This window comes from Nomascus leucogenys, chromosome 7b (genome assembly GCF_006542625.1).
Source record: "Nomascus leucogenys isolate Asia chromosome 7b, Asia_NLE_v1, whole genome shotgun sequence".
Lineage (NCBI taxonomy): Eukaryota > Metazoa > Chordata > Mammalia > Primates > Hylobatidae > Nomascus > Nomascus leucogenys.
The window spans coordinates 58,887,785-58,907,703 of record NC_044387.1 but is presented as its reverse complement, the minus strand read 5'-3'; the positions used below and the strand labels follow the sequence as shown (position 1 = coordinate 58,907,703).

The 19,919-nt window shown below is 46.4% G+C and overlaps 1 protein-coding gene across 4 annotated transcripts in view; it reads left to right on the top strand.

The window, feature by feature from the left end:
* The first annotated feature begins 1,120 nt into the window (after positions 1 to 1,120).
* PISD (phosphatidylserine decarboxylase) overlaps positions 1,121 to 19,919 on the top strand; it is a 44,893-nt gene continuing 26,094 nt past the window's right edge. Inside the window, exons 1-3 of one of the 4 annotated variants that reach the window (XM_030816149.1) lie at positions 1,121 to 1,409; positions 13,217 to 13,296; positions 15,712 to 15,887. In XM_030816149.1, the coding sequence (XP_030672009.1) occupies positions 1,345 to 1,409; positions 13,217 to 13,296; positions 15,712 to 15,887 (321 nt within the window). In that variant the 5' untranslated portion in view covers positions 1,121 to 1,344. Of the gene's footprint in view, positions 1,410 to 13,216; positions 13,297 to 15,711; positions 15,888 to 19,919 lie in introns of those variants that run through there. The other 3 variants (XM_030816151.1, XM_030816153.1, XM_030816148.1) reach the window with 3 other exon arrangements.

Sequence of the window (19,919 nt, the reverse complement as noted above, 5' to 3'; positions counted from 1 at the left end):
ATCCTGGCTAACATGGTGAAACCCCGTCTCTACGAAAAATATATTTAAAAAAATTAGCCGGGCGTTGTGGTGGGCGCCTGTAGTCCCAGCTACTCTCGGGAGGCTGAGGCAGGCGAATGGCGTCAACCTGGGAGGCGGAGCTTGCAGTGAGTCGAGATCGCGCCACTGCACTCCAGCCTGGGCGACAGTGAGAGACTTTGTCTCAAAAAAAAAAAAAAAAAAAAAGGAAGATGTTTAGGACATGGTTTTTGGAGTCAGAGACGTGTGTTCAAATTCTGGCTTCACTATTTTATAGTCTTTGAGCATATGCCCTTTATGTACCCTTGAAAATGTTGCTTAACCTTCCTGAGCCTCAGGTACTTCATCTTTAAAATGGGGATAATGTTTCGGGCCTAGCTGCGAGTCTCTAATCAGTGCTCAGTAAAAAGTAGCAGACACGATTGAAAACTCGTTTTCCTCTTACAATTGAAGATAGGAACCTTTTCAAGAGCAAGCACCAGGCACAGAATTTAACGACTGGTTGAATTTCTAGGTGATCCAAGACCGTTTGCTCCCGGTCTCCCTGGCAGCACAGCGGTAGGAGATAAGAATGATATGACACCATACTTGCAAAGTGCTCACAACACACTCTGGCGCTTAAAAAACGAGAGCTGAGTCATGGATGCCGGGTTTCCCTATCTGTAAAATGAGCAAGTTCGATCACTTGAAACGACATTCTTGGATCTTGGATGACTCAGATTTTCTTTATTTTTCTTTCTTTCTTTTTTTTTTTTTTTGAGAGTGAGTCTCACTGTCGCCCAGGCTGGAGTGCAGTAGGCGCGATCTCGGCTCACTGCAGGCTCCGCCCCCTGGGGTTCAGGCCACTCTCCAGCCTCAGCCTCCCGCGTAGCTGGGATTACAAGCGCCCGCCACCTCGCCCGGCTAATTTTTTGTATTTGTTTTTAGTAGAGACGGGGTTTCACCGTGTTAGCCAGGATGGTCTCGATCTCCTGACCTCGTGATCCGCCCGCCTCGGCCTCCCAAAGTGGTGGGATTACAGGCGTGAACCACCGCGCCCGGCCTCAGATTTTCCAGGTACTTGCGGAAAGGCACCCAGAGGGAAGGAGGAGGAGTGGCAGTGCTGCGACCAAGCCCAGGTTTAGCGAAACCTACAGCTCCACTAGTTCCCCCACCTCCGCAGGTGCCAAGCGGGTTAGGTGGCGAGTAGCTACAAGGCGGAGCTTAGTCGGCTCCGCCCCCAACCCGCGCTTTTCTCATTGGCCCAGTGAACTCGAGACTCGTGACGCCTTAAGCGTGCGCCCAGCGTGTAAAGGGGGCGTGGCTCGCTGAGAAGGAGCAGACAAGATGGCGACTTCTGTGGGGCACCGGTGCCTGGGATTACTGCATGGGGTCGCACCGTGGCGGAGCAGGTATAGCAGCGCGGAGAGACTGCCTTGGGGCGTGGGGCAACCTGGGCCAAGCTGGCGTCTGGAGAGAGATGTTTCTCTGTCGCGGGCTCGCTCTGAGGCGAGCTCGGTTGGAGACGGAGCCACCTTCACCTAGAGCTTAGGAGCAGATGCGACTGCTCCTGCGTAGGGCGGTCCGGATTTACTTAGGGTGTGGCCTAGAAGCTCTCGCTTTGCCCTTTCCAGCTAGTGGAAGTTCACAAGGGACAAAAACCAGATGAAATAGGCTACCTGCCCGTCTCTTGAGTCGAGGCAGGGCTTTCAGATGTTCAGATGCCATTTTCTCATGTGTTCGTTTTCGTAGAAGGATCAATGTCCTGTGGGAAGGGCACTAGATTGAGTGTCAGGCAACTTTCATTTCTGGATCTTAGTCGTTGAAGCTCGAGGGTTAGGTTAGGTAATCTCAAAACAATCTGTTATGGGGCTAGAGTCTTGGTTACCCTTGTGTCCCCCAGCTGTTAGGTTCTTAGAAATGTGGGAGACTTGAGGGGTCTTCTAAGTCCAGCTGTCTCTCTTTGGAGTTAATGAGATTGAGGCTCCGAGAGAGGGAGGGATTTGCTCAAGTTCACCTAGCCAGTTTGTAGCAGAGCCAGGACCCCCATCAAGGTACCCCTCACGCGACGATCTTTCTCTCAGGCTGCCCACCGTGAGGGCAGTTGTTATACAGAAAATAGGTTAGAGCATTTGGACTGTCGGAAAATGGATTAAAATGTAGCTGTGACTCAGAGTCGGCTGCCTGGTGCTATTTCAAAGAGCTAAGATTTGAGAGATGCGCCATACTTGTGTGTTTCCTACAGGGTTCATTTTGTCAGCGTTGATCAGAGGATAACTTACTGTTTTGGGAGGAGACGGACACTGGATTTGGACTGAGAGGGAACAGAAACCATCACTGGTCTTGTTATGAAAGCGTCACTCTTTCATCATTAACTGTACAGAAATGATTATCTCTCAGGAGAGGGCTCTGCATTGTGGTGGTAACTGTTAGAATTTGGGCAGGAGGCTTTGTTTTCAATGTTATTACCGGGCATGCTGTTTATGAGTCAACCCTGAATTCATTTAAAGTATGTCACAGGCTGGGCGCGGTGGCTCACGCCTGTAACCTCAGCACTTCTGTAGGCCAAGGTGGGTGGATCACTTGAGGTCAGCAGTTTGAGACCGGCCTGGCCAATGTGGTGAAACCCTGTCTTTACTAAAAAATACAAAAATTAGCCGGGCGTGGTGGCAGGCACCTGTAATCCCAGCTACTTGGGAGGGTGAGGCAGGAGAATTGCTTGAACCTGGGAGGCGGAGGTTGCAATGAGCCAAGATTGTGCTGCTGCAGTCCAGCCTGGGCGACAGAGTGAGACTGTCTCAAAAAAATTAAAAATAAACAAAATGTGTCATTAATTGGAAGGACTAAAATGAGACACTCTTAAAAAAATTTTTTTGTTGTTGTTGTTTGTTTTGGAAGTCAGAGCCTCACTCTGTTGCCCAAGAGGGAGTGCAGTGGTGTGGTGATGGCTCACTGCAGCCTCCACCTCCTGGTCTCAAGCAGTTTTTCCACCTCAGCCTCCTGAGTAGCTAGGACCACAGGTGCACGCCACCCCGCCCAGCTGAATTTTTTTATTTTGGCGGGGGGCGGGTGGTGGTGGAGACAGGGTTTCACCATGTTGCCCAGGCTGGTGTCGAACTCCTGGGCTCAAGTGATCCACCCACTTTCACCTCCCTAAGTGCTGGCATTACAGAAGTGAGCCATCGCAGTCCACCTACAGTAATTTTTTTAAATGATGAGAGGAGGCTGTACCTCAGTCACCATCATTAAAAGGGAAAGAAAAAAAACTATATTTTAGTACCAGTGTAGATAGATAAGACTAGACTTAGATGCAGTGGGTGAGAGAGATGAAGATTTGGGTACAATAAGAAGCCTTAATTTTCAAAGGTATTCTGTATCAAGATAGAAACGATATTAATACACAAACCAAAAAGATGACATTTCTGTGGGTTTTTGGTAAACCAGTGCCTATTTGTGAGACATGTAAATGAAAACCTTATATTTCAGGTAAGTTTTTCAATAACTGGGTGATGTGTGACAGGTGATAGATAACATCTTGGGTGATAATTTAGGTCCATGTTTCCCAAACTCATTTGATAAAAGAATGGGCTGAATGGGCTGGGATGCTTGTTAGAAATACAGATTCCTTGGGAGTCTCTCTGAGCCTGCTGTAGTTCGGGAGGCTGGCTGATTAAAAAAAAAAAAAAAAAAAAAATGCCGGGCGCGGTGGCGCATGCCAGTAATCCCAGCACTTTGGGAGGCCAAGGTGAGTAGATCATGAGGTCAGGAGACCGAGACCAGCCTGGCCAACATGGTGAAACCCCATCTCTAACAAAAATTAGCCGGGTGTGGTGGCGTGTGTCTGTAGTCCCAACTACTCAGGAGGCTGAGGCAGGAGAATCTCCTGAACCCGGGAGGCGGAAGTTGCAGTGAGCCGAGATCACGCCACTGGACTCCAGCCTCGGCGGCAGAATGAGACTCCGTCTCAAAAAAAAAAGATTCCAGATATGCCCCCATTCTACTGCCAATTTCAGATTCAGTAGAAATAAGTTGGGGCTCTGGCAACTGTAGTTTTTACAGGTTCAGGCAAGTATGGACAATAGTACCTAGGAAGTAGTTTCTCGTGCATGACTTCCATCAGAAATATTTATGGCATCCCTACCACTGCAAACCACAGTGTCAAGGGACTATAGAGAAGGGAGAAGAGAGAAGGGAAGAGGAGCGAATGAAGAATTTAAAAACATTTGAAATAGGCCTTGTCTTCAACGAACTTTACTATATACTTGTAATACATGGTGGAATATGGGATAAAGCCTTCAAGAGGTCTGTCAGTTCTGTTTTAGGAGAACTTTCACAGCTTTAGAAAGCAAGGGAGACATAAGGACTATAGGCAAAATGTTACTACTAGGGGTGATGTTAAAAATATCTTAGGCCTGGGCGTGGTGTCTCACGCCTGTAATCCCAGCATTTTGGAAGGCTAAGGCAGGTGGATTGCATGAGCTCAGGAGTTCAAGACTAGCCTGGGCAACATGGCAAAACCCTGTCTGTACAAAAAACACAAAAATTAGCTGGTCAGAGTGGTGCATACGTGTAGTCCCAGCTACCTGGGAGGCTGAGGTAGGAGGATTGCCTGAGCCCAGGAGGTTGAGGCTGCAGTGAGCCAAGATCATGCCACTGTACTCCAGCCTGGGCAACAGAGTGAGACCCTGACTCAAAACAAAAAAAAAGAAAAAATAGTGCAACTGGCCAGGTGTGGTGGCTTACGTCTGTAATCTCAACACTTTGAGAGGCTGAGGCAGGAGAATTGCTTGAGCCCAAGAGTTCGAGGCCAACCTGAGCAACATAGTGAGACCTCCTCTACAAAAAATAGCTGGGTGCACATCTGTGGTCCCAGCTACTTGGGAAGCTAAGGTGGGAGGTTCACTTGTGCCCAGAAGGTCGAGGCTGCAGTGAGCTGTGATTTCACCACTGCATTCCAGCCTGGGTGACAGAGTGAGACCCTGTCTCAAAACAAAAACAAAAACAAACAAACTTATAACCAGGACACCATGGAGAAAGACTAGTGAGAGTGAATGCTGGTCATAGATGATTGATATGACCATCCCAGTGTATGCGAGCTGAATATCAACTCTTAATAATAACAATGTAACTAGGTGCCAGGCCCTGGGCTAAGGTTTTGCATGATTGTCTTCTGATGAGGTGAGTTTTGTTTTTGTAGGTGGAGAAACTGAGGCTTAAGATTAGTTAAGAAATTTCCTGAGGTCACACAGCTGCTAAGAAGTGGCAGAGCTGAGATTTGAGTTGCACAGGCAGACTGGAGTGCTCAATTGTGGGCTTTAATTGCCTGCTTGCAGGATGCGATGTAGAATGCATGTAGAAGAGACATCTGTTTGAACCCAGCCATTCATCTTTCTGGGGCATACTCTCACTATTGAGATTGAAGGCCAGTGAGAACACAGATAAACCCCTGTGTTCATCGAGGTATGCATACAGTAAACAAATAACTGAATACATGCAGAATCCATTTTGGGTAATGAGAAATGCCGTGAAGAAAAAGAAAGCAAGATAATTAAGAAGTTAGTGCTCAAAAGAAAGACAAACTTTGCATATTCTCACTTATTTGTGGGAGCTGTAAATTAAAACAGTTGAACTCATGGAGATAGTAGAAGGATGGTTACCAGAAGCTGGAAAGTGTAGTGGGGGGATGGGAAGAAATGGGGATGGTTAATGGGTATCAAAAAAGTAAAATGGGCCGGGCGCAGTGGCTCATGCCTGTAATCCCAGCACTTTGGAGGCCCAGGCGGGTGGCTCACCTGAGGTCAGGAGTGCAACACCAGCCTGGCCAACAAACCCTGTCACTACTAAAAATGCAAAAAAAAATTAGCTGGGCGTGGTGGTGTGCTCCTGTAATCCCAGCTACTCAGGAGGCTGAGGTAGAATTGCTTGAACCCGGGAGTCAGAGGTTGCAGTGAGCTGAGATTGCGCCATTGCACTCCAGCCTGGGCAACAGAGCAAGACACCATCTCAAAAAAATAAATAAAATAAAATGAATAAGATCTAGTGTTTGCTAGCACAACAGGGTGACTATAGTAAAAAATAATTTAAAATTATTACATTTAAAAATAACTAAAAGTCTGGGCACGGTGGCTCACGCCTGTAATCCCAGCACTTTGGGAGGCTGAGGTGGGTGGATCACGACGTCAGGAGTTCAAGGTCAGCCTGGCCAAGAGGGTGAAACCCCGTCTCTACTAAAAATACAAAAAATTAGGCAGGCGTGGTGGTGGGTGCCTGTAATCCCAGCTACTCGGGAGGCTGAGGCAGAGAATTGCTTGAACCCAGGAGGCGGAGGTTGTGGTGAGCTGAGATCATGCCACTGCACTCCAGCCTGGGTTACAGCAAAACTCTGTCTCAAAAAACAAAACAAAACACTAAAAGAGTGTAACTGGATTGTTTGTAACACAAAGCTTAAATGCTTGAGGGGATAGATATCCCATTTACCTAATGTGATTATTCCACATTGCATGCCTGTATCAAACTAGCTCATGTAACACATACATATATATACCTACTACATACCCAGAAAAATTAAAAAAAAAATTAAGAAGTTAGTGCTCAAGAGGGCCAACTCTTGGGCATACAGTACTTAGGAAAAACCGCACTGAGGAGGTAACATTTGAGCAGAGAACTAAATGATGAGGGAGTGAGCCGCATAGGAGAGGGGTGTGCCCAGCAGAGCAAACAGCAAATGGAGTGTGGAAAGGGGCACACGTGGTGTGGACAAGGAGTGGCAAGAGGAATGAGTGAGGAGGAAGAGAGGGAAAGCAGCTAGAGATCTGAGAGGCTGACAAGATGTGGGATCTTGTCTTTCTGTTATTTATTTATTTATTTATTTATTTATTTATTTTCAAGACGGAGTCTTGCTCTGTTACCCAGACTGGAGTGCAGTGCGCGATCTCGGTTCCCTGCAACCTCCGTCTCCCAGGTTCAAGCAATTCTCCTGCCTCAGCCTCCTGAGTAGCTGGGACTATAGGCGCCAACCACCACACCTGGCTAATTTTTGTATTTTTAGTAGAGATGGAGTTTCACCATGTTGGCCAGGCTGGTCTCGAACTCCTGACCTTGTGATCTGCCCACCTTGGCCTTCCAAAGTGCTGGGAGTTCTCACAGGTGTCAGCCACCATGCCCGGCCTTTATTTTTTGTTTTTTTCAGAGAGAGTCTCGCTCTGTCATGCCCAGGCTGGAGTGCAGTGGTGTGATTTTGGCTCATTGCAATCTCTACCTCCTGGGTTCAAGCAATTCTCCTGCTTCAGTCTCCCAAGTAGCTGGGATTATAGGCCACCACCATCACACCTGTCTAATTTTTTGTATTTTTAGTAGAGACGGGGTTTCACCATATTGGCCGGCTAATTTTTTTTTTTTTTTTTTTTTTTTTTTTTTTTTTTTGTATTTTTAGTAGAGACGGGGTTTCACCGTGGTCTCGATCTCCTGACCTCGTGATCTGCCTGCCTCGGCCTCCCAAAGTGCTGGGATTACAAGCGTGAGCCACCGCGCCCGGCCAATTTTTTGTATTTTTAGTGGAGACAGTTTCACCATATTGGCGAGGCTGGTCTCAAACTCCCGACCTCAGGTGATCCACCCGCCTCAGCCTCCCAAAGTGCTGAGATTACAGGCATGAGCCACTGAGCCTGGCCAGTGGTAAAGTTTTCATGCCTTGCCAGTGGATTGAATGTGGATGATGAGAAAGAAAGGACTTAAAAATGAGTCCTGGGCTGGGTGCAGTGGCTCATGCCTGTAATCCCAGCACTTTGGGAGGCCAAGGTGGGTGGATCACTTGAGGTCAGGAGTTCGAGACCAGCCTGGCCAACATGGCAAAACCCTGTCTCTACTAAAAAAATAAAAAATTAGCTGGGCGTGGTGGCTTGCGCCTATAATCCCAGCTACTCAGGAGGCTGAGGCAGGAGAACTGCTTGAACCCAGGAGGCGGAGGTTGCAGTGAGTTGAGATCACGCCACTGAACTCCAGCCTGGGTGACGGAGCGAGACTCCATCTCAGAAACAAACAAAAACGAGTCCTGGCCTGGTGCAGTGGCTCACACCTGTAATCTCAGAACTTTGGGAGGCTGAGGTGGGAGGATCACTTGAATCCAGGAGTTTGAGACCAGCCTGGGCCAGATGGCAAGACCTTATTTATCTCCACAAAATATTTAAAAAATAGCCAAATGTGCTGGTGCACACCTGTAGTCCTAGCTACTCAGGAGGCTGAGGTGAGAGGATGCCTTGAGCCCAGAAATTTGAGGCAGCAGTGAGCTATGATCATGCCACTGCACTTGAGCCTGGGCAGCAAAGCGAGACCCCATCTCTGGGAGAAAAAAAAAGGGGGTTGTACCTGAGTGGCTAGATGAACGGTGGTACCTTTTTTTGACCTGGTATGTTAATTATAGTAATGTTGGTACTGTAACAGATAAACTCCAGCATTCTCAGTTGCTTAACACAGTAGAAGTTTATTTCTCACTCTTGTAAAGCCACATTGGGTGCTCCTGATTGGCAGGGCAGCTGTTCTCCAAGCAATGTTCAGGGACCCAGTCTCCTGCCATCTTTTTTTTTTTTTTTTTTTTTTGGAGACAGAGTCTTGCTCTGTTACCCTGTTACCCAGGCTGGAGTGCAATGGCATGATCTCGGCTCACTGCAACCTCTGCCTCCCAGGTTCAAGCAATTCTCCTGCCTCAGCCTCCCCAGTAGCTGGGATTACAGGTGCACACCACCACGCCCATCTAATTTTTTGTATTTTAGTAGATACTGGGTTTTACCGTGTTGCCCAGGTTGGTCTCGAACTCCTGAGCTCAGGCAATCCCTCCACCTTGGCCTCCCAAAGTACTAGGATTACAGGTGTGAGCCACCATGCTTGGCCTTCCTGCCATCTTTAATACTTCCCACAGTCGGCATGTTTGTCTGCATCAAGCTGGCTGGAGCGGGTAAGCTTGCAGGTGAATGCCTGGGAAGCCTGAATGATCCTCAGATTTCATTGGTTCACACTCAGTCTCATGGCCACACCTTGCTGCATGGGAGGCTGGGAAATGTAGTCTAACAGGTGTCCAGAAGAGGAAGTGCATTTGGTAAACATCTGGCCAGTCTCTGCTATGGATAGAGAACTCTGGGGCAGGAGCAGATTGAAGGTGAGTTAGAGAGGGTCAGGAATCCTGTTTTCTACAGACTCAGTTTGAGAGGACTCAAAATGGGGCCATTGGGTAGCTGGCCCCTGGAGGGGCAATGAAGGAGTCATCAGTGGATGGTTCTTTAAAGCCATGGGACTGGATAAGCATCTCTGGGGAGAGTGCACAGGTAGAGAAGAGATCTGAACCCTGGGCATGGCAAGAATCCACAGTTAGGAAGCAAAGGAGAATTTACAAATAGAGACTGAGAAGAAACCAGAGAAATAGGAGAAAAAAATCACGGTCCCAAAAGCCCAGTGAAGAGTGTTTCAAGGAGAGAAGGATCAACTGTGTCATGCTGCTGAGACGTCAAGTAAGATGAGACCTCAGATGTGTGTGTGCATTGGTGTTGGCAACATGCAGGTTGTTGGTGACCTTGATGAGGTGGTATGATAGGAACGAAACCTTGCTGAGTGGGACTAAGAGAGGCTGAGAGGTGAGGAAGTGGTGACAGTGAATGGAGAGCTCTTTTTAGGCTTGGAATGAAGGAGAGCAGAAAAGCAGGGAGGACCAAAGAATGATAGCATGGTAGACAGTGTTTGTGTAAGACTGAAGAAATGACAGCATTCATATGAAAATCGGGACGATCCTGTAATAAGATTCTCCTGCCTCAGCCTCCTGAGTAGCTGGTACTACAGCGTGTGTGCCACCACACCTGGCTGATTTTTGTATTTTTAGTGGAAATGGGGTTTCACCATGTTGGCCAGGCTGGTCTCGAACTCCTGACCTCAAGTGATCCACCCGCCTTGGCCTCCCAAAGTGCTGGAATTACAGTCATGAGCCACTAAGCTCAGCTAGGTGTTTATAAGTCAAGGAAATTTTATGTGAAAAAAGGGAAGTACCTAAATCTGATGTACCAACCTGATATAATGAAGCATTTCCCAGTATTTGTTCCAGCAGCTGGGGCTACAGTGGTGGTCAAAAAGCTGAGCTCTTTGTTCTTGGGCAGGCTTCCTGAGGGGGAAGATAACAAACTACCTGAGTGCCCTGCGTCCAGTTACGGTGGATACATAAATGATCATCTCCCATTTCTATTTCCTCCTGTCAGACAAGGCCTTGTTAATCAGTCTACAAACATTCTTTCAGTTAGGGGTTTTTCAGTATTCTGGAAAACACAATGCAGCAATGTACAGAACACAATTTATCCTTTAGTCAGTTTTTGCACTTCTTGTTAAAATTCTGTTTAGAAAGCAGGGTTTTAGGCGTTTTGCTGTGGCAGTGGGAGCATCCAGTCTAAGAAATGAACATTGTTCAGAACTGAAATAACTTTCATATACTGAAATATACCCTTCATTGTGTTAATAGCTGTACATCTGTCTGGCCTTGGGGGTGATGGTCGTCATGGTAAGATGCTTTTTTTCCTTGTTTGCCTATAGGAGGACCAGATTCATCATGCTAGCTGCAATAGCGTTATGCTGCAAGGGTGGTGTGATTTTTGTTTTTTTTAAGGCAGGGTCCTACTCTGTCACCCAGCCTGGAGTACAGTAGCGTGTTTTCGGCTCACTGTAACCTCCGCCTCCTGGGTTCAGGCGATCCTCCCACTTCAGCTTTTTGGTTAGGTAGGACTACAGTCACATGCCACCATGCCCGGCTAATTTTTTTTTTTTTTTTTTGAGATGGAGTCTCGCTCTGTCGCCCAGGCTGGAGTGCAGTGGTGCAATCTCGGCTTACTGCAAGCTCCGCCTCCCGGGTTCACGCCATTCTCCTGCCTCAGCCTCTCCGAGTAGCTGGGACTACAGGCGTCCGCCACCACGCCTGGCTAATATTTTTTTTTTTTTTTTTTTGTATTTTTTTTGGTAGAGATAGGGTTTCACCGTGGTCTCGATCTTCTGACCTCGTGATCCACCCGCCTTGGCCTCCCAAAGTGCTGGGATTACAAGCGTGAGCCACCACGCCCGGCCTGCCTGGCTAACTTTTGTATTTTTTGTACAGATGAGGTTTCACCGTGTTGCCCAGGCTGGTCTTGAACTCCTGGGCTCAAGCAATCCTCCCACCTCAGCCTCCCACAGTGCCAGGATTATAGTTGTGAACCACAATGCCCAGCCTGGCAAGGGGGGGTGTTTGTTTTGTTTTGTTTTGTTTTGTGATTCTCCTGCCTCAGCCTCCCGAATAGCTGGTACTACAGCGTGTGTGCCACCATGCCCGGCTAATTTTTGTATTTTTAGTAGAGACGGGGTTTCACCATGTTGGCCAGGCTGGTCTCGAACTCCTGACCTCAAGTGATCCACCTGCCTCGGCCTCTCAAAGTGCTGGGATTACAGGCGTGAGCCATCATGTGCTCAGCCAGGTGTTTGTAAGGCAAGGGAATTTTATGTGAAAAAAGGAAAGTACCTAAATCTGATAACATTTGTAGGATATCTATATAAGACATAACTTGGGCCAAGTGCTGTGGCTCACACCTGTAATCCCAGCACTTTGGAGGGCCGAGGCAGGTGGATCACTTGAGGTCAGGAGTTTGAGGCCAGCCTGGCCAACGTGGTGAAACCCTGTCTCTACAAAACATTCAGAAATTAGGTGTAGTGGCATGCGCCTGTAATTCCAGGTACTCAGGAGGCTGAGGCATGACAATCGCTTGAACCCGGGAGGTGGAGGTTGCAGTGAGCCAAAATCCGCTCCAGCCTGGGTAACAGAGTGAGACTCTGTCTCACACACACACACACACACACACACACACACAAAGACATAACTAAATATCCACGAAAGTAAATATTATAGTGTGAAAGTAATAAATGCAATTCTATTTTTCACAAAAATATCAATTTAGACATTTATAATAGAGTGAATTATTCTATCATAAAGGGTTCCAAGGAAAGAAATGTTTATTGACTCGGATACAGTTTTTTAACTTTAGAGTTCAGGTCAGTATTTGGTGAAACTGAAGTGATATCTGAACTGAAAGTGAGATATTTCCTCTTTGATTAAGGGGAAACTCAACTGAAAACTCATTAATGCTTTGCTTGCTGGCATAGTCATTTATTGCCACTGGGAATATGTCTGATTTCTCCAAGCAAAGATGAAACAAAGAAGAGAAACTAACTGAACCAGAATAGTATTTTCCTTTTTTTTTTGAGACGGAGTTCTGCTCTTGTTGCCCAGGCTGGAGTGCAATGGCACGATCTCAGCTCATCTCAACCTCCGCCTCCTAGGTTCAAGTGATTCTCCTGCCTCAGCCTCCCAAGTAGCTGGGATTACAGGCATGTGCCACCACACCCAGCTAATTTTGTATTTTTAGTAGAGATGGGATTTCTCCATGTTGGTCAGGCTGGTCTTGAACTCCTAACCTCAGGTGATCTGCCTGCCTTGGCCTCCCAAAAAAAAAAAAAACCAAAAAACTTTTTTATTGGGAAATAGTTTCAGGCTTACAGAAAGTTATAAAAATAGTACATAGAATTCCCAAATACCTTTTACCCAGATTCCTCAAATGTCAGCCCTATTTGCTTTATCATTTTCCATCTGTGTTTATATGTATATGTGTATGTATACATATACATTTTTTTCCTGAGACACTTGAGAGCAATTTGCCAACTTGATGACCTTTGCTTCTAAGCCCTTTTCTAGGCTGGGCCTGGTGGCTCATGCTTGTAATCCCAGCACTTTGGGAGGCTGAGGCTAGTGGATCACATGGGCTCAGGAGACCAGCCTGGCCAACATGGCGAAAACTCATCTCTATAAAAAATACAAAAATTTGCCGGGTGTGGTGGCGGGCGCCTGTAATCCCAGCTACTAGGGAGGCTGAGGCAGAAGAATTGCTTGAGCCTGGGAGGCGGAGGTTGGAGTGAGCCAAGATTGCGCCACTGCACTCCAGCCTGGGTGACAGAGCAAGACTCTGTCTCAAGAATGAATGAATGAATTAATAAATAAATATTTCAGTCTTTTCCGTACAAGGACATTTTCTTATCTACATTACAGTTGTCAAAACCAAGACATTTACATTGATACAATATTGTTATTGAGTGTTTAAGTTTTGCCGATCAATCCAGTAATTTTAATTTTAAGAATAATATTTAATGGTTCATTTTTGCTTGGTTATAGCCTCCATCACTGTGAGATCACTGCCCTGAGCCAATCCCTACAGCCCTTACGGAAGCTGCCTTTTAGAGCCTTTCGCACAGGTAAGGAGCAATTAGAGATGGTGGTGACCCTCTCTGTGCCTCAGTTTGGTCATCTGTAAATTGGGATAAACGTAGGGTTGTTGTTAGAGTTAAATGAATTAGTATGTGGAAAGTACCTGGCATGCAGTTATCACTGAAGCGTTAGCTTTTCTTTCTTTTTTTTTTTTTTTTTTTGAGACAGTCTTACTCTGTCACCCAGGCTGGAATGCAATGGTGCAATCTCGGCTTACTAAACCTCCACCTCCTGGATTTAAGCAATTCTCATTCCCCAAGTAGCTGGGACACAGACGTGCACCACCACGCCTGGCTAATTTTTATTATTAATTTTTTTTTTTTTTAAATTTCAAAGACTGCATGCATACTGGCTAATTTTTGTATTTTTAGTAGAGATGAGGTTTTGCTATGATGCCCAGGCTGTTCTCAAACTCCTGGCCTCAAGTGATCTGCCCACCTTGGCCTCCCAAAGTGTTGGCATTACAGGCCTGAGCCACCATGCCTGGCCTCATTATGTCTTTTTGATTATAGCCATTCTGATGGGTGTGAAGGGGTCTCATTGTGGTTTTGATTTGCATTTCCCTGATTACTAATAATGTTGTATTAGTTTGCTAGGGCTGCTGTAACAAAGTAACACAAACTGGGTTGCTTGAACAGCAGATATTTGTCTCATGATTCTAGGGCTAAATGTCTGAGATCAAGGTGTCAGGGTTGCTTCCTTTGGAGGGCTGTGAGGGAGAACCCGTTCCATGCCTCTTGCCTAGCTTCCAATGTTTTGCTGGCAATCTCTGGCATTCCTTACATGTAGAAGCATCACTCCAATCTCTGCCTTCAGCTTCACATGGCATTCTCCCTGTGTGCATGTCTGTTTCTAGATTTTCCTTTTTTTTTTTTTTTTTTGAGACAGAGTCTCGCTCTGTCGCCCAGGCTGGAGTGCAGTGGCGCAATCTTGGCTCACTGCAAGCTCCGCCTCCCGGGTTCACGCCATTCTCCTGCCTCAGCCTCTCTGAGTAGCTGGGACTACAGGCGCCCGCCACCACGCCCGGCTAATTTTTTGTATTTTTTAGTAGAGACGGGGTTTCACCGTGGTCTCGATCTCCTGACCTCGTGATCCGCCTGCCTCGGCCTCCCAAAGTGCTGGGATTACAAGCGTGAGCCACCGCGCCTGGCCGATTTTCCCTTTTTATAAGGATACCCATCATATTGGATTTGGACCCACCTTGGCAACCTCATTTTATTTTATTTATTTATTATTTAATTTTTTGAGACGGAGTTCTCTCTCTGTCACCCAGGCTGGAGTGCAGTGGCGCGATCTTGGGTCACTACAAGCTCCACCTCCCGGGTTCACGTCATTCTCCTGCCTCAGCCTCCCGAGTAGCTGGGACTATAGGCGCCCGCCACCATGCCTGGCTAATTTTTTGTGTTTTTAGTAGAGATGGGGTTTCACTGTGTTAGTCAGGATGGTCCTGATCTCCTGACCTCGTGAATCCACCCGCCTCGGCCTCCCAAAGTCCTGGGATTACAGGCCTGAGCCACCGTGCCCGGCCTGCAACCTCATTTTAACTTGATAATCTCTGTAAAGACCCGCTCTCCAACCAACTAAGGGCACCTTCTAAGGTACTCAGGGTTAGAACTTCAACATAAGAGTTTTGGGGGAGTTTTCAGCAATTTAACACATAACAGATATTTAACCTTTGTCTTTTCTTGTGCTTATTGGCCAATGTATTTTTCCTTTGGACAAAGGTCTATTCAAATCCTTTGCACATTTTGATTGATTGATTGAGAGAGTCTCAACAGATTGCCCAGGCTGGAGTGCAGTAGCGTGATCATAGCTCACTGCAACCTTGAACTCCTGGGTTCAAGCAATCCTCCCACCTCAGCCTACCTGGTTGCTGGGACTATAGGTGCAAGCCGCTGTGCCTGGCTATTTGCGTTTTTATTGTTGACCTGTAAGAGTTTATGAGATTTTGCATTTGAGAGAGAATACCAGTGCCCGATCAAAACTGGGCCTGCATTATAAAAGCAAGATCAAAGAGCCCTGGTGAGAAATGGGTGTTTGGCTTCAAGTTCTGGACCTGTTGATGACCACCTGGGCAACCTTGATTAGTTTCTTGACTTCTTTGTGATTCAGTGTTTTCATCTTATTAATACATTTTGTGACTGCGGTGGCAGTTGAGGTGCATTGTAATTCTATAGGAAAGATGCCTGTCCTGTACTTACTGAAAGAATTTGGAGACAGGAGGGTCTGAGTAGTGGCCCAAGGTTGCACCTGCCTGCTAGATATGTTCAGGGTCCAGTTACCTCTACTGAGGGCTTCTGAGATGCACTGACTTTTCCTGACTGTCCTGTTGGTGCTGTGTTTGCATGACTCTTCCCTATTCCTGTCTCCTAGGCTCAAAATTGTCCTGTTTTTTATTACAGATGCCAGAAAAATCCACACTGCCCCTGCCCGAACCACGTTCCTGCTGCGTCCCCTGCCCATTCTGTTGGCGACAGGCGGCGGGTATGCAGGGTACCGGCAGTATGAGAAGTACAGGGAGCGAGAGCTGGAGAAGCTGGGATTGGAGATTCCACCCAAACTTGCTGGTCACTGGGAGGTAGGAATGAAGCGAAAACTGCCGTGGGTTCTCGTCCAGCAAACTTTGTCACTTTTCCAGTTGTTCCAAAGTTGAAATGTTTGAACAAGTCAAATATGCTTTCTTGGAACTCATGTCTCCAGTAGGTTTTGGCCAGATACAGGAGTTGTAACTTTGGTGTCAAGTCAGGCTTGTCTTCTGTCGCCAGACCTTACCCTGGTCTCCCCAAGGGTTCTGAGTAGAAATTTCTTGCTGTTGAAGTCTCAGAGTGTATGTCTTGAATTGGTGCTGACATCCTGGCTGTTCTGCTATTCTTGCCCTTGTTAGTTGGAAGAGGGCTGAAACTATTGAGCTTTTGTGATGTGGATTAGTTCTTACCAGGAACCAGACAGAAATAATCAAATTCCTTTGTCATTATTGCTCAAAATGCTTCCTTCCATCATAGTCACATGATAGGGGCAGCCTGCATTGTTGTCGAATGCACGATACGTAACGAAACATCTTGTTCATCTGTGCTTCCCGTGTCCCAGGATGATTCCTGACTCAGAGGAGACATTCAGTAAATTGTGAAACTGAATATAAAGGTGTAAGTTTAACAATTGCCTTTTTTTTGCAGCCATAATTTAACAAATAAAAAATCTGAAATATCAAAGGACCAGTAATAGGCCTCAATATTCTGGGCAAAAGAGGGGGTGACAGTTGAGGCTTTGTGATACCTGGAATGCAGTGGTGATCCACTCCATTTTGCTAATCCAGATCAGCTGAATCTATTCTAATAGGACATATGGTGACCGGGGCATTAGGATGCTGAAGGCAAGTCTCAACCATGCTCCACAGTAGCTGTGTGAACTGGGACATGTCACTTTCTGTCTGGTCTCATGTCTTTAACAGTAAAACAGCAGGCTGGGTTCGAACATGACTCTGAGATTCCATCCAGCTCTAACACAGTTTATCTAGGAGTATTTGCTGCCATTGGCATTACATGCTACATTATAGGTTTCCTTCCAAAATCCTCTTTTGGACTTTAATTTTGACCATTTTCTTCCAATAGAATCTAGTATACAGACTTCACTTGATTTCTAACAGTCCTGTAAAACCGTGACTTAGTCAACTGGCCATACAGATCCAGCTGTGGGAGTTACCCTAAGATATCTATCTGCCCTTGCCCCGTATGTCCATGTGCCTACCCTTTGGCCTGTTTGTATGCCTTGGGCTTTGTAATAACCTATCTTAAACAAAAAAAAATTGTTTTCTGGTACTATATCACAAATTCCTTTTGGTGAAGGGTAATTATAGTAGGTGAGTCACACTTTCAAAGTATGCTGCACTCTGTTTCCTATGGCATTGCTGGTTTCCCCTGTAAACATCATTCTCCATTAGATTAGTAGATTAGTAAAGTACTTGTGAAGTGTAGGTAGCACGTGACTGTGACTGCATGACCCCCCTCAAGTGTTAAACCCAAGCTGACATCTTTCTGACCTTGGGGATTTGTGAAGCTGACTCACCCTATGACGAGCTTGCATGCTTTCAAGAAATTCCCACACACTTCAAAGGTTTCCCAAGAGAATATAAATTTGGAAGAAACCTGCCACTTCCAGAATCATAAAAGACCAATGGCAGTAGTTTTTTAGTATCTGCTGTTTATGTAATTGAGGTTATTGCCATACATAGTTTCAGACCTGGAAGATGGTTGTATAGAGGACAGGGTTGATTAACTCGTAAGTCCCAGGGCCTGGAAAGTGACAGGACACTGGAGTGGAGTGGCCTAATGCAGTGTGAGGTCTCAAAGCACCTATTGGTAAAGAACTGGGCTTAAGTTAGATACTCTTCTTGATTGAATAAAATGGTCACAGAACCACTCCTTGATGTTCTTTTTCTTTTTTTGTAGATATGAGGTCTTGCTCTGTTGCCCAGGCTGGTCTCAAACTCCTGGGCTCAAGCGACCCTCCGGCCTCAGCCTCCCAAAGTGCTGGGATTACAGGTGTGAGCTACTGCACCGGCCAGTCCTGGATTTTCAAGTGGGACTCCCACACTTCATTTTATGAAGGGGAAATGGTCTGGACTTGGAGTTGACATTGGAGTTTGAGTATCCCTTATACAAAATGCTTGGGACTGGAAGTGTTTTGGATTTTTTTTTGGATTTTTCAATATTTGTATATATATACTGAGATAACTTGGGGATGTGACCCAAGTCTGAACACAAAGTTTATATATTTTATTTTATTTATTTTGTTTTTCTTTTCTTTTCTTTCTTTTTTTTTTTTTTTTTTTTTTAAGATGGAGTCTCATTCTGTTGCCCAGGCTGGAATGCAATGGCGTGATCTCGGCTCACTGCAACCTCCGCCTCCCTGGTTCAAGCAATTCTCCCACCTCAGCCTTCCCAGTAGGTGGGATTACAGGCACCTGCCATCATGCCCGGCTAATTTTTACATTTTTGTAGAGACAGGTTTCACCACGTTGGCCAGGCTGGTCTCGAACTCCTGACCTCAGGTGATCCGCCCACCGCGCCCAGCCAATTTATTTATTTGAGGCAGGGTCTTGCTCTGTCACCTAAGGCTGGAGTACAGTGTGGCACGATCATGGCTCACTGCATCCCTGACCTCCTAGGCTCAAGCCATCCCCCCACCTCAGGCTTCTGGAGTAGCTGGGAATATAAGCGTGTGCCATCCTGCCTGGCTATTTTGTTTGAATTTTTGTGGAGACAGGGGTCTCATTTATGTTTTAGATACACCTTCTACACATAGCCTGAGGGTAACTTTATACAATACTTTAAATAATTTTCTGCATGAAACAAAGTTTTTTTCTTTTTTTTTGAGACGGAGTCTCACTCTGTCGCCCAAGCTGGAGTGCAGCGGCATGATCTCGGCTCACTGCAACCTCCATCCCCGGGTTCAAGCGATTCTCCTGCCTCAGCCGCCTGAGTATCTGGGATTACAGGTGCCTATTACTGCGCCAGCTAATTTTTGTATTTTTAGTAGAGACGGGTTCACCCTCTTGGCCGGGCTGGTCTTCAACTTGTGACCTCGTGATCCACCCGCCTTGGCCTCCGACAGTGCTAGGATTACAGGCGTGAGCCACCGTGCCCAGCCAAAACAAAGTTTTGACTGTGACCTGTCACATGACATCAGATGTGGAATTTTCCACTTGTTGGTGTCATGTCAGCACTCAAAAAGTCTCTGATTTTGGAGCATTTTGGATGTTCAGATTAGGGATACTCAACTATATAAGTTTTTAGGAATGGCAACAGGTTGAGAGGGAGAGTGTTGAATGGCTGTCTGGGGCCTGGTCCTAATCCCACCTCTGGTTCCACCTAATCACTGTCATCACAAATGAAAAATGTGAGATTTTCCAAATGTAGCTGATATCAGAATTGTTGGGGAGCTTTAAAAATTATGAATTTGAGGCTGGGCGTGGTGGCTCATGCCTGTAATCCCAGCACTTTGGGAGACCAAGGCGGGTGGATCATGAAGTCAGGAGATTGAGAACATCTTGGTTAACATGGTGAAACCCCATCTCTACTAAAAATACAAAAAATTAGCCAGGCGTGGTGGCGGGTGCCTGTGATCCCAGCTACTCGGGAGGCTGAGGCAGGAGAATGGCTTGAACCCGGGAGGCGGAGGTTGCAGTGAGCTGAGATCATGCCACTGCACTCCAGCCTGGGCGACAGAGTGAAGACTCCATCTCAAAAAAAAAAAAAAAAAAAAAAAAAAAAAAAGGAATTTGAATTCCTTAACTCCTAGAAATCTACAAAGTTTGGGCTAGGCTCAAGATCTGTGTTTTTCAGGAGCTCTGTAGGTGATTCTGATGATAAGCCAGCTTGAAGAACCAAAGGCAGATGAGCCCTACCTAATGTTCCCTTCAGGGCTACAGTTTTTTTTTTTTTTGTGACGGAGACTCGTCCTGTCACCCAGGCTGGAGTGGAGTGCAGCGGCGCAATCTTGGCTCACTGCAACCTCCGCCTCTCGGGTTCAAGCCATTCTCCTGCCTCAGCCTCCCGAGTAGCTGGGATTACAGGCGCCCGCCACCAGGCCTGGCTAATTTTTTGTATTTTTA